The sequence below is a fragment of the Salvelinus sp. IW2-2015 genome, linkage group LG8 (genome assembly GCF_002910315.2).
Source record: "Salvelinus sp. IW2-2015 linkage group LG8, ASM291031v2, whole genome shotgun sequence".
Taxonomy (NCBI): Eukaryota; Metazoa; Chordata; class Actinopteri; order Salmoniformes; family Salmonidae; genus Salvelinus; species Salvelinus sp. IW2-2015.
Window position 1 is genome coordinate 9,027,039 of NC_036848.1, and position 14,299 is coordinate 9,041,337.

General features: G+C 44.8%; 1 protein-coding gene across 1 annotated transcript in view; it reads right to left on the reverse strand.

The window, feature by feature from the left end:
* LOC111967365 (C-terminal-binding protein 1) overlaps positions 1-14,287 on the reverse strand; it is a 15,871-nt gene extending 1,584 nt beyond the window's left edge. The window contains exons 1-9 of the mRNA XM_023992316.3: positions 14,198-14,287; positions 12,775-12,833; positions 11,819-11,985; positions 6,370-6,524; positions 4,930-5,086; positions 4,560-4,751; positions 4,122-4,336; positions 3,088-3,218; positions 616-743 (exon numbers count right to left, since the gene is read on the reverse strand). Of these exons, the coding sequence (XP_023848084.1) occupies positions 616-743; positions 3,088-3,218; positions 4,122-4,336; positions 4,560-4,751; positions 4,930-5,086; positions 6,370-6,524; positions 11,819-11,876 (1,036 nt within the window). The 5' untranslated portion in view covers positions 11,877-11,985; positions 12,775-12,833; positions 14,198-14,287. The remainder of the gene's footprint in view (positions 1-615; positions 744-3,087; positions 3,219-4,121; positions 4,337-4,559; positions 4,752-4,929; positions 5,087-6,369; positions 6,525-11,818; positions 11,986-12,774; positions 12,834-14,197) is intronic.
* Positions 14,288-14,299: the final 12 nt, after the last annotated feature.

The following is a 14,299-nucleotide window of genomic DNA, read 5'->3' on the forward strand; positions in this document are numbered from 1 at the left end:
GGGGACAGACATACAGACCGAGGGGGGACAGACATACCGACGGGGGCAACCATAAGACAGGGACAGACATACAGGACCGGGGGACAGAACATACCGACGGGGGGGCAGACATACAGACGGCCCGGGAACAGACATACAGACGGTGGGACAGACATCAGACCGGGGACAACATACCGACATGGGGGGGGGCAAACATACAGACCGGGGACGACTACAGACCGAGGACAGACATACCGACGGGGGGGCAGACTACAGACGGGGGGGACAGACATACAGACGGTGGGACAGACATACAACGGGTGGGGGACAGACATACAGCACCGAGACGGACAGAATACAGACCGGGACGGACAGACAACAGACCGTGGGGGGACAGACATACAGACGGGGGACAGACATACAGACGGGGGACAGACAGAGAGAGAAACGGGACAGACAGATGGGGTCAAGGGGTTAGAGTGGACCTAAGATATCAGAACACCACACCACTTTAGAACCTCAAAACATGCAGCCATATTCAAGCTTTAGAAAACCACTGAAATTATTTAATAACCAATGTCTAACCAGGAAACTAATCATCCAAAATTAGGATTGAGTGTTAGGGCTTGGTTTTACCAGTGATGGCCCGGCGCACCTCCCTGGCTGCCTCCTCTCTGGCCTCGATGGAGGCCTGCTCACTATACCAGGAGGTGTGGGGGGTACAGATGAGGTTGGGAGCATCTTTCAGAGGGCCCTGTGAGAAACTACAACAGAGAGAGGGGGGGGGTTAGGCTTAGAGAGTAAAGAGTAGGGCTGACACCATTTAGTCAACTGGTCTATTGTTTGGTCAATAGGCTGTTGGTCGACCGAGATTTCTTCAGTCGACCAGTAGCAATATATATATCATGGTGTACAAGACCCCTGTTTGATTGGCGCCTGTCTGAGTGGACTGATCCATTGTGGAGGCTGTGGGGATGGTACAGTCCATCACCAAGACGTGCTACTGAAATTGTATATGATTATATTACATAAGAACAATGGTGGAACACCAATAAAAATGATATTATAACAAATGTGTTCTAATACGTTGGATAGTGGTCGCTGTCCGCAGTTCTGAAACACATCAGTGCACTGTTGAATTGGAGACTTTGTCTAGACCATGTTGCTATGTGCATAATAGCCAAGTTAACCACCATATTGGTGTTGAGAACAATGCGGCGGAGGCAGCAGAAGAATGAGGAGACGAGAAAACAGCCCTTGCATTATTGTCAAAGAAAAGTGAGGAGAGCGGAAATACCAACATAATTATGTCTACAACCAATGGCCTAACTTAAATGTGGCTGGCTTTATAAATCATCCATATATATCTACAGAAATAAGAGCTCCTGCTACTGTTGCCTGTTTGAGTGTTTGTTTAATATCCTACTGATTGCGTGAGCACCAAGCGTCACGCGTCGACAAGTACAACATTTTGTAATCTTTGCTTTGCTGTAATAAAGGCTTTACACTTGAGCACAGCCTCTATGCTATCATGTATCATGTATTTAGTGTTGTTTACAGTGTTCCAAATTGTCAGAAAAATTATATTTATAATAATAATGCTCAATTTTTCTTGATCTCATTATTGTTATGATTATGATGATGGTCATTATAATAACAAGTAATATCATTATCATTAGTAGGCTTGGTATAGCAGCCTTGTATAACCACCATTGAGCTGTAGGACTAAGAGCGCATCCTATTTAGTCTTAATACTGTAACTAAGGCCTATATTTCAATACTTATATAGGCTACTGTATCAATCAATCATTTGTTCATATCATCACTCGGGGCTCCCGCGTGCCACAGCGGTCCACTGTATCCTGTCACTAAGGACCCTGGTTCGATCCCGGGCTTTATCACAACCGGCTGTGATCGGGAGTCCCATAAGGCGGCACACAATTGGCCCAGTATCGTCCAGGTTAGGGGAGGGTTTGGCAGGGGTAGGCCATCATTGTAAAATAAGAATTTGTTCTTAACTGACTTGCGTAGTTAAAGGTTTAATAAATAAAACAATCATTTGTGGCAGCTGTGATATCCCTCCTAAATGGCTCGGGCTAATGTTCCTATCCACCCAGCAGGCTAGACTCTTTTATTGCTACGTAACTGTAATGAAAGTTGTATTGTCAATTTGTTTTGTATTTAAAACGCCACTTTAAAGGTGTACATGACACTGCAACAAAATCTCTTTAGTTTAAAAATGAAATAAAGCAATCCTTGAATAATTAGCCTAACAATAAATAAACCATTATATTTCGGAATTTGCATTCACGAATGCGACTGTTTTTAGTTTTAGCTTTAATAAAGGCTTAACAAAGAAACGTTACAACAAACTCTCTGGTATGCTTAAAATGTATTCACTGTTGTTTATATTGTTCCAAACAGTCAGAAAGATTATAATCTAACAGCAGCTGCTTGGCACACAGCACTTTCTCCTTACCTTCTTTTTCTTGATCTCTAGTATTTTCCACAACTAGTCACATTTATTCCACAAATCTGACTTCCTCTTTACCTCCTGAGCAACCAGTAGCCTAAACATTCTCCCGTTTCAAGTTCGTCACGTCCTCTGCATTTTGCTGTTATGGTGTTCGAAGTTTGTTATAACCAATTTATTGATGTGATTATGATATGCTATAGGTCAGGCCCTATTGGTCAGGTGCATGCGATGCATACATGTGTCACGTAAAGAGAGCAAGAGTTGAGGGAATAGGGAATGTTTTTCCTAACAAATTAGGGATTTTGTTCACCAAACTTTTCAGTCAGAAATGTCTGTAATTATGTTGCAGCTTCAGCAACACGAACAGTGAGATAAACACTGTGCTGTTCACTGCAGCAGGGCGAGAGACGATGGTTCTAGTCACACAGTCAATCGCTGCCTTTTATTCTTTTAAACAGCAAGTCTGAGCCCGGCAACTTATATATGGAAAAATATAAGTACAAAAATTTGTCCGAAAGAACAGACAACTCTTGGTAGACCAAGATTTGTTTTAGTTGGGGACAGCCCTAGGAAAGAGAGAGGGAGAGTCAAGGTTAGAGAGGAACGACTGAACAGCCAGTGCGTGGGTGTACCTGAAGGGCTCTGTCTCGTGGACGTCCAGCGCAGCTCCTCGTATACGTCCTTCCTTCAGGGCCTGAGCCAGAGCCTTCTCATCCACCAGACCCCCCCGCGCAGAGTTCACCAGGAACGCTCCCTGACGCATCTTCAGAGGGACCACACACACAGTGTTAAAGTAATACACACTCACAAACTCACTGCACCAGTATAACAGACCTGGGAAGACTAGACTTTAACTTTACTTTGTGCACAAAGTCACTTTTTTCAGCGGAACATATAGTTATACTATTTGAATACAGTTCCCACAAAACTACTACTTTTTGAAACAATTTTAATATAGATCCCACAAAACTACTACTTTTTAAAACCATTTGAATACAGATCCCACAAAATTACTACTTTTTAAAACAATTTGAAAACAGATGTGAGAAAGCAACTACTTAAAAAATATTTGAATACAGTAATAATTCCATTATCATGCAATTATAAAGACATTTCCAAAGTCCTATGTTGCTGTTGTAATCAAAGTTAATACACCTGATGTTAAGAGCGGCTGTACTACCTCATGAACATACAGTGCCAGTCAAAAGTTTGGACACATACTCATTCAAGGGTTTCCTTAATTTTACTATCTATACATGGTACAATAATAGTGAATACATCAAAACTATGAAATAACAAATATGGAATCATGTAGTAAGCAAATTTGTATATATTTTATATTTAAGATTCTTCAAAGTAGTTAATTTGGTTTCAACTAAAGGGCAATTATTTTCTTTGGTGGCTACAAATTACTTTGTAACTTCAATGACAGTATCAACATTTTTGCTTTTATAACAAACTAATGTCTTTACAGTATTACATATTAGTTTCTAGGGCACAATATGTGCTTCAACAGTAGATAGTACTCATATAAGCCCAATACAGGCTGTATCTCAATCAATTCAAACATTTCCTGGTGTTCCTAAATAGAATATGGTGCTGCTAACTTTAAGTGGGAGCACCAGTGCTTCCAAATAACTGTTTTCATTTAGGCCCCTGTGCACACCTGTTTGATGGTGAAGTCATTGATGAGGTGGTGGTTGTGTTCGTTGAGGCTGCAGTGTAGAGAAACACAGTCAGAGTGGATGAGCAGGTCCTGGAGGGTAGCCATCCTCTGCAGACCCAGGGAGCGCTCCACACCATCAGGCAGGTAGGGGTCGTAGAAGATCACCCCGAAACCAAACGCCTTGGCCCGCAGAGCCACCGCCTGGCCCACACGACCTGTAGAGAGAGGGCAACACAGGGTTAGCGATTGTTTTCCCTAGAGTATTTTGGTGGGGCATTTAGGCACCCAAAGCAAATTCCAGGGCCTCTGGCAGACCCTATTGTTGATTTTTAAAAAGGGCCAGTCTTAGACCAAATTCAGCTGCTCCAAATCTGCCCATTCTACATTACCTCCTAACTCCATAAACGTACATATCCTGCCCCCAGTACACCCACTTACCCAGGCCGATGATGCCCAGCGTCTCCCCCCGGATGCGGGCAGCGTCGCCGGCTACCTCCCTGATCTGCTCCACGCTGGAGGCCCTGGTGCCCTCCCTCAGGGCCTGATGCATCCAGGTGACCCGACGGTACAGGTTTAGGATCAGACATAATGATGTGTCGGCCGTCTCCTCCACCGACGATGCCGGCACGTACACTCACCGCGATGCCTGTGGGGGGGGGGGGGGGGGGACATAGGTTGTAAAGGCTGAAGTAGGTACACTATTGGCAGAACATAGCGAAGGCCTAAGCCCAGAGAAGTGGTGGTCTGTGTATCTGTTATGTGTAATATTTATCTGTGTGTTACTGTTCGTCGGCATACTGTGTGTGCATCCGTCGTGACTCACCAAGCTCAGCTGCGGCTTTGATGTCGACGTTGTCAAAGCCGCTGCCGATCCTGACGATGACTCGGAGCCTTTGAACTTGTCCAGGTCGCTCTAGAGAGAGTGATGGTGTGGTAAGCAGAGCCCCCACCGCCTCGTTCAACACCTAGAGTTAACACACATTAATACAGCCTGGTTCAACACCTACAGAGTTAACACACATTAATACAGCCTCGTTCAACACCTAGAGTTAACACACATTAATACGCTCGTTCAACACCTACAGAGTTAACACACATAATACAGCCTCGTTCAACACCTAGAGTTAACAACACATTAATACAGCCTCGTTCAACACCTACAGAGTTAACACACTTAATACAGCCTCGTTCAACACCTAGAGTTAACACACATTAATACAGCCTCGTTCAACACCTAGAGTTAACACACATTAATACAGCCTCGTTCAACACCTAGAGTTAACACACATTAATACAGCCTCGTTCAACACCTAGAGTTAACACACATAATACAGCCTGGTTCAACACCTACAGAGTTAACACACATTAATACAGCCTCGTTCAAACCTAGAGTTAACACACATTAATACAGCCTGGTTCAACACCTACAGAGCTAACACACATTAATACAGCCTGGTTCAACACCTAGAGTTAACACACATTAATACAGCCTGGTTCAACACCTACAGAGCTAACACACATTAATACAGCCTGGTTCAACACCTAGTTTAACACACATAATACAGCCTCGTTCAACACCTAGAGTTAACACACATTAATACAGCCTGGTTCAACACCTAGAGTTAACACACATTAATACAGCCTGGTTCAACACCTACAGAGTTAACACACATTAATACAGCCTTGTTCAACACCTAGAGTTAACAAACATTTAATACAGCCTGGTTCAACACCTACAGAGTTAACACACATTAATACAGCCTGGTTCAACACCTACAGAGTTAACTCAGCGTTAGTCAGGGTTAATGCAGACAGCTATACTGCTGGTTGTCCAGGTGAGAACAGAGCTGTTACTACAGCTGGAATCCTTCATGGTGAAACTGCCACGTCCGTTTGCCATATTACAACAAAGAAGTTACTGCCAACATCCAACACAGTTTTCCCCCCAGACATCATTGCACGCGCTATAGAACAGCAGCAGATGTAGTTCCATGATGCACAACGCTTTCCCAGCGCTACATCATCAACAAAACAAAAACACCGTCCGTGGCGCTGTCTTTAAGGGAAAGTTCCTCAATACCAAACATATGGCTGGCAGTCAGGAAGTAGTCTTGAAGAACTGTTTCTTTTTTTCATCAGAAACTGCTGCTTATAGCCACATGAACAGGAAGCTTACACCAAGTATATTATCATGCGTGTGTGTGTGTGTACGTAAGTGTGTCTCATGTCTGTGTGTGTGTGTGTCTACCTTCTCATGGATCTCCTGGGTGGACTGGGCATCACAGAAGGCCACAGTGGCCACGTCTTTCAGGATGGGCATCTCTATGGTGCAGTCTCGCCCGTCCAGCAGGGCCACCAGGGGCCGAGGGTGCATGGGCCCGTTCAGGATGGGGGGGCGGATGCCTGCCAGGGGAGACAGGACAGTTACCCATGATTTGGCATTATGAAACGTCACTAAATGTTGCATTCTTCTCACATGCTGATTTGGTTCCAATGGCTGGCTAGGTTGGTTTCAGCATGCAACACTCTATTTTGAGTTGGTTGTTTGCCCAGACAAAATGGCTTCCTTTGGGAATATGTGACACAGTGAAAACACAGCACACCACGGCATTTTCTTCCAGATGTGACTGTCCACTGAGCTAAGTGATTCAACAATCTTTCTGGAGTCTGGACAAGGGCAATATGATTCACTGCCCTAAACCTGAACACACCACTGCCCTGACCATTAAACACACACCATTAATTTCCCTTCAAACTCAACCAGGCATGACAATAGCCACTGGCATCATCAGTGCTGGGGCCAGCCAGAGTAGAGTCAACCTGTATAATGAGTCTGACCACCAACATGACTACTACTACAAGTCCAAATTCTCTCAAAGTCAATCCCATAACACCCTCCACATCTCCGGTCCCCTCCACATCTCCGGTCCCCTCCACATCTCTGGTCTTCCCTACAAATAGCCAGGGTCTTGTCACCACCAGCACTCTAAAGGGAGCACTGAGCAGTATGTGTGCTGCTATGGTTACGTAATAATAATAATAATGGAACTGGATCTACTGCAGAGAGAGCATCTGAGATCACAAAGAGATAGAGGCTTCAAGAGGACACTCACCTACAAGCTCAATACATTCAACTCCCCAAGCTCATGCACTCACACCCGCTATGATGACACACACACACCACCTCTGTCCCCGTCCAGAGTAGAGGATGAAGATGCTTGCGGAACTGGCTGGCTGCAGTGCCAGCAAGGGGTGGAGAGGAGGGCGAGTGTGACTCCTGTTCCGTACACACACGCCACTGACACACGCCACTGACGCAGACTTTTTGTCCAGCGTGGTCCTGCGCACGTCTACCACCATTCATTACTGCAATTACATCTGCACGGACATAATCAATAATAAATGAACACTTAGTGGCCAGAATGTGACAAAGCCAGACAAACACAAGTCTAACATCTGGTAAAGGTCACGGGAGAAATCTGGCAGCTAACATCATCACTGATACCATCATCACTTGTCTTAGCTCTCTCTGCCTCTCCATCTCTCTGAACTGATTATAACTGCCCTTCTCTCTCACAGAAAAGTGTAACACAAACACACACAGACACCCCTGGCCGCTAGACCAGAACCACCCCCTATCCACATCAGACACGTGCGTACACACTCTGCCCTGCGCGACAGGTGTATGGTCTGGGGGGGGGGGCGTGTCTCACTGGAGCATTCACGTGGACAGAGGGAAGGACCCATGCAGAAGCCGACACACAGACAGACATGCCCAAACAAACACTTTGTGCCATAGTGRGGGGGGGGGGGGGGTCTGGTGGAAGACAAATATTTGCGGACGCTTCCTGTGATGTCGGAGTATTTCCCAACACACACACACGTCCCCCTAATATGTAACTGGGTCTAGCTGAGGAGGCTTATCAATGTGAATCTGCATCTCATTAAAAAACGTCAAGCATTTTCCTTTATGGTAGCCTAGCGGTTAGAGGGGCGGCAGGTAGCCTAGTGGTTAGAGTGTTGGTGGATCCAATCCCCGAGCTGACAAGGTAAAAATCTGTCGTTCTGCCCCTGAACAAGGAAGTTAGCCCACTGTTCCCCGGTAGGCATCATTGTGAATTTGTTCTGAACTGACTTGCCTAGTTAAATTAAGGTTACATATCTTAATGTCCACATGCTGGAGATCACAATGGATTCACAATGACTGGTTAATTAACAAGAAGAACACACACACGTAGTACCCTTGCATACTCGAGGCCTATGGAGCACAAGCATGGCCAAGCACACAATGCAATTCATTCAGCGCTTCATTCATTCTCTCCCTCCCTCTGCCTGTGGTTTGAGGAGTGTGAGAGAGCAGAGTGAGGGAGAGGTGAGGGGGAGGGGCAGAGGGAGGGGCAGGGTAATAACGCAGCGCTGCTCCACCCTACCTCCAGCCAGACACACAGTTGCTCAATTCCTTTAACAGCTACAAGGACGCGCCAAGCAAAAAGGAAACGGCACACACACACACTCGTCGGCAACACCACACCCAAGCCCATATCTTCAAGTTCTCCTTCACACACATATTTTACAACACACACACACGGAGCCTAACCTTGCATTATGAAGTTAACCAGCCTGTCTTCCTCTCTCTCTCTCTCTCTCTCACCTCGCTCTCTACCTATCTATCGTTCGTTCTTTCTTTCTCTCTCTCTCTGTCAGACTGTTCTTGGATGGTTAGGACCCTGCTGTCATCCACACCCAGTCCCTCCCCCACCGCGCAGCTCCAATCACGGGCAGCTCTATTGAGGGCCAGCCAACCAGCACTAACCTCATTAGCATAGCCAGGCAGCGACTGGGCTGGGGGCTGTTAGGCTGTTGTTGTTTTTTTAAAGAGACAGCTGGCCTGTTTTCCTGTAGCCACGACCCTTCACCCTGCTCCTCTCACTTCTCTCAGGGGACCTGACTCTTCCAGACAACTCCCTCCATTTTATCATCACCCAAGAGCTGCATTTTGCACCATTTTATTTAGCCTTGTATAACAGTAGACAGTACAAACCAGAAAGAAGCCAAATATGTACCGAATTTAATAAGGTAACTGGACCATCTTTAATGAGACTTTTTGTTTGTTTTTGTATACACTACAAATTAGGCTTGGCATGACTTGTAATGCCAATTTAAAAATAAAAATAAATACTATATTAAATAAGAATAACACCATGCTACCTTTACGGTAGGGATGGACACGGTTATTTGAATATTTAAATATCCGAACAGACATTAGTATTCGATTACTTGTGAGAGTATTCATTAAAAAATATATAAATATATGCCTATTTTACCAATGAAAAGGCTTTGTCAAAAATGTAATACAATTATTTGAGACATTGGTACATGGTCTATCATTGGAGGCTATTACATTTGACATTTCAAAAAAACTGATTTATTAGTTTTTATGCGTGCACCCCAATAAAAACAAAAAAACACACCGGTAGCCAACACGTTTTACACGTGTAGCTTGTTGTTATTGTCGGTGAATCATAGCGGCGCTACAGTCAGAGGCTGCATGTGTAATCATAGCGGCGCTACAGTCAGATGCTGCATGTGTAATCATAGCGGCGCTACAGTCAGAAGCTGCATGTTAATCCATACGGCGCTACAGTTCAGAGGCTGCATGTGGTAACTCATAGCGCGCACAGTCAAGGCTGCCATGTGTAATCATAGCGCGCTACATCAGAACTGCATTGTTTCTACGCCTCAGCAAGGCTGCATGTGTAAATCTACTAAGCAAGTGCATTTACCGCTACAGTCAGAGGCTGCATGTTAATTCATAGCGCGCTACAGTTAGACTCGCATGTGTAACATAGCGCCTACAGTCAGAGCTGCATGTGTAACATAGCGGCGCTACAGTCAGAGGCTGCATGTGTAATCATAGCGCGCTACAGTCAGATGCTGCATGTGTAATCATAGCGGCGCTACAGTCAGAGGCTGCATGTGTAATCATAGCGGCGCTACATCAGAGGCTGCATGTGTATCATAAGCTCAGTAGGCGCAGTGTACATAGCCGCTACAGTCAGAGGCTGCATGTGTACATAGCGCGCTACAGTCAGAGGCTGCATGTGTAATCATAGCGGCGCTACAGTCAGATGCTGCATGTGTAATCATAGCGGCGCACAGTCAGAGGCTGCATGTGTAATCATAGCGGCGCACAGTCAGAGGCTGCATGTGTATCATAGCGGCGCTACAGTCAGAGGCTGCATGTGTAATCATAGCGCGCTATCAGTGCGTGCATGTGTAATCATAGCGGCGCTACAGTCAGAGGCTGCATGTGTATCATAGCGGCGCTACATCAGAGGCTGCATGTGTAATCATAGCGCGCTACAGTCAGAGGCTGCATGTGTAATCATAGCCGCCTAGTCAGAGGCTGCATGTGTAATCATAGCAGCGCTACAGTCAGATGCTGCATGTGTAATCATAGCGGCGCTACAGTCAGAGCTGCATGTGTAATCATAGCGGCGCTAGTCAGATGCTGCATGTGTAATCATAGCGGCGCAACAGCATCAGAGGCTGCATGTGTAATCATAGCGCGCTCATTCAGAGGCTGCATGTGTAATCATAGCGCGCTACAGTCAGAGGCTGCATGTGTAATCATATCGACGCTACAGTCAGAGGCTGCATGTGTAATCATAGCGGCGCTACAGTTAGAGGCTGCATGTTAAACCATAGCGACGCTAAAGTCAGAGCTGCATGTGTAACCATAGCGCCTACAGCAGAAGCGCATGTGTAATCATAGCGGCGCTACAGTCAGAGGCTGCATGTGTAATCATAGCGGCGCTACAGTCAGAGGCTGCATGTGTAACCATAGTGGCGCTACAGTCAGAGGCTGCATGTGTAGCAAGTGAAGTGGGAGATTACTAATCAAAGCTCCTTTTCTGCGTCTGCTGAAACAAGCAGAGCTCAGGGCACCGCCTCTCTCCCCAGTCACACGAGCAAGTCTCCATTGAAAATCTTTCAAACATGTATTTCGACTATTAGGATATCTCCCCAAAAGATCTGGATATTATTCTAATAGTGAAATCATTTCAAATGCCCATTCCTACTTTTCAGTTAATTTCTATCTTTGTCAAAAGAAACCTTGATCATGTTGTAACCAGTCATTTATTCTAGCCTGTCACAGATCGTCATCATTTGTACCTTACCTTGGCATCGTTTCTCGCGGCTCACAGCTCAGACACACCAGCTTGGCCACCCACTAACCCCCCTTGAAATCCCCACAGACAGGAACAGGAAGTGCGATAAGGGCATTGTGCTCTCTCTCTCCAACTGTCCCAAACCCATGCCTTCACTAACCTACCTGCCACTGTTCACACCAATAGGCTAATCATTAATAACAGACTTCCCATATCAGCAGCTGATGTAAACCAAGTGCCAACGATTATAGTCATAGGCATGTCACAAGAGGCAGTAACAATACATTCAACCAATTTCAGGTATCATTTTTTTTTTTAAGACTGCACACATCCTTGAGCCCAATCAAGACATCTCTGGAGGAAGTTCTGATAGCACAGTAAGCGCACTGTAAAAAAACATGTTGTATTATGAATGTGTGATGTTGGTGTAGCAATATGACTATAACGAATTGTGAAATCCTAATATTCAAATACCCTGAATGTGTGTAAGATGTACGACCTTGTCTGTGTCTCAAGGCTCCTTACCCTCACAGATGCGGTCAAGTCTCTGCCGCTTGACTTTGTGCTTGTCCATTAGAGCCATAGGCTGGCAGTCCTAACCCAGGACACAGCAAAACAACAGCACAGAGCACTAAGGAGCCCCTTCAACAGAACACCAGCACGAGAAACCACTACTACCCACTGAGCAACACCTGCAGAGAGCGAGAGAGAGACAGTTGTTGTTACCTGTTAGAATGTGAAAGACTTTACTGCTAGTCATGTCTGCTGTAATGCCTTTCTTCTGCCACTTGGATTTCTCCTTTTGTGCCAATAACGTTAGACAGAAATTGAATTTCAGAGACAGGGAGGAAGGAAGGGATAGTTACTGCTGCAGGATAGGACCCTCAGCGGGTTAGTTGTAGTAATGTGCTTTCAAGTCCTAGCAGGCTAAAGCCGTTACAATAACACAGGGTCCTAAGGATGAGGCGTCTACTAAACAGATGATAGGCCTATGTTCTTACACAAAATAATGTAGCATACATGTGTCTACACTTGTGATGTATAACATTACAAAAATGAATGAAACCATGACTCAAGGAACTGACAAACACATGCCTATGTAGTGTGGTATTGGTGAGTGTGTACTCTTCCTTCTGCTTCCTCTGTGGTAAATTCAAACCTAGGGCTTGTTTCAGTACTTTGAAAATGCATACATTCTTCTTCTCTTCCAAATGGTTATACCTGCTCTGACATGACTGGATTGGTGAAAGCTATGTAGTTTAACCCTTACTTTCACCTATCCAATAGTGTGAGATCCTGGCTGAATCTCAAACCGAACAATTGGTCCCTAAGCCCTTTATCGAGTGATACAAGTGTTCAGTAGGAGATTTAGCCAATGATTACCTAATCAGGACGGACAAAGGAATGGTGCAGCTTCAAAGTATTTGACCAAGGCCATAAACGGAAAGACTAATAACCATATGGAGGAGTGGCAGACTTACCAGCAAGAGAATCCACTCAGTGTCTGTTCTGTCTGCGACTCACGTCTGTTCAGATCTCACTGTCAAGCAGAGACAAAACAGTTTGTTATTATCAGAGGGTCTTCTTCACTCACACCCTCTCAAACAAACTTACTTCAATTAGATAACATATCAGTCACTACTAGTCTAGGCCTAAGTGATATAAAAATGTGAGTGCTAAACATGGAGTACCTTGGGCTGTTTGGCAGAAAGATGTGAGGCCTTATAACAGAAAGTATTTGTTGAACAGTAGCTAGGCCTAGATCACTAATTGATGAAGACTGGTGTCTAACAATTTATAAAGTAAGCATACATATATGTGTGTGTGTGTGTGTGTGTGTTAACATAGTGGTTAAGGAGTTGGGCCAGTAACTGAAAGGTTGCTGGTTCAAATTCCTGAGCTGACTAGGTGAAATCCTTGAGCAAGGCACATAACCCTAATTGTCCCTGTAACTCACTTTGGATAAGACTGTCTGCTAAATGACTAAAATGTCAATGTGATGTGTACAAGTTTGGCTAGGCCTACAAACTGGACTCCAACAGAGAACAATGTTAGTTATAATTCTCTACTGAAAAAGATCCATTAAATGACACTTAGTTACAAAGAATCACAATCATCAAAGTTTAAGAAGTTGGGACAACATTCCAATACGTACGTATATGTAAAAAGTAGCAATGAATATGCATAAAACATCTTGAAACCCATCACAAAGTAATCAACAGACAGTGCGGGTTATGGAAACAATGGAAGTTTTGATATCATTGATTCAAAGTATTCAATACAGTTGTTCGCAAGCCAAAACCATTACCACATGTGGCTGCCGAAGTTTAGGCCTAACTACATTTCACTATCCCTTCAAAATTGAACAACTAGCTACAAGTTTCAAAACTCTGCAGAAGACGCTATGCTAACTAGTTAACTAGCAAGCTAGATGGCTACTAATAACGGCCGTTATCGCATCTGGCTAGTTAGCGAACGTTAGCTAGTTAGCCAACTAACGAACATTAGCTAACTAGGCAGCTAACAGTGCCAGATAAACAAATACTTCTGATCGATAGGAATCCTATTTCAATTCAACAAAACGCCCTGTAACCATCCCAAAAATACACATTAAGTTCTCAACCTTCTGATAGCTAGTTTATTTTATCAAGCATATCAATCTACGGTTGGATGGTTAGCATAGCAAGTTAGCTTGCTAGCTACCATACTACTGCGTGTGGGAGATGCGTACAGGGGAGCCCATTTTCGTCCGATTCGCTATCAGCGAATGGCGCTACAATGTGAATATCTGAAATGCAGTAGCACAAGAACACCGGGAAACGTGGATCTCCACAACGTGCACGTTATGCACGCATCATTCGCTACCCCGGTAACCTAGTAACGCAAGAGCGGTGGATTAATTACCCCAAGAAATGTCTTTCAGTCGTGTTGAGGTGTCTGGACAGTTTGCGTGCGTCGGTGGTCTTCCCTCTCTCCCGATCGCCATGAAATCTGAGAAAGAGGAAG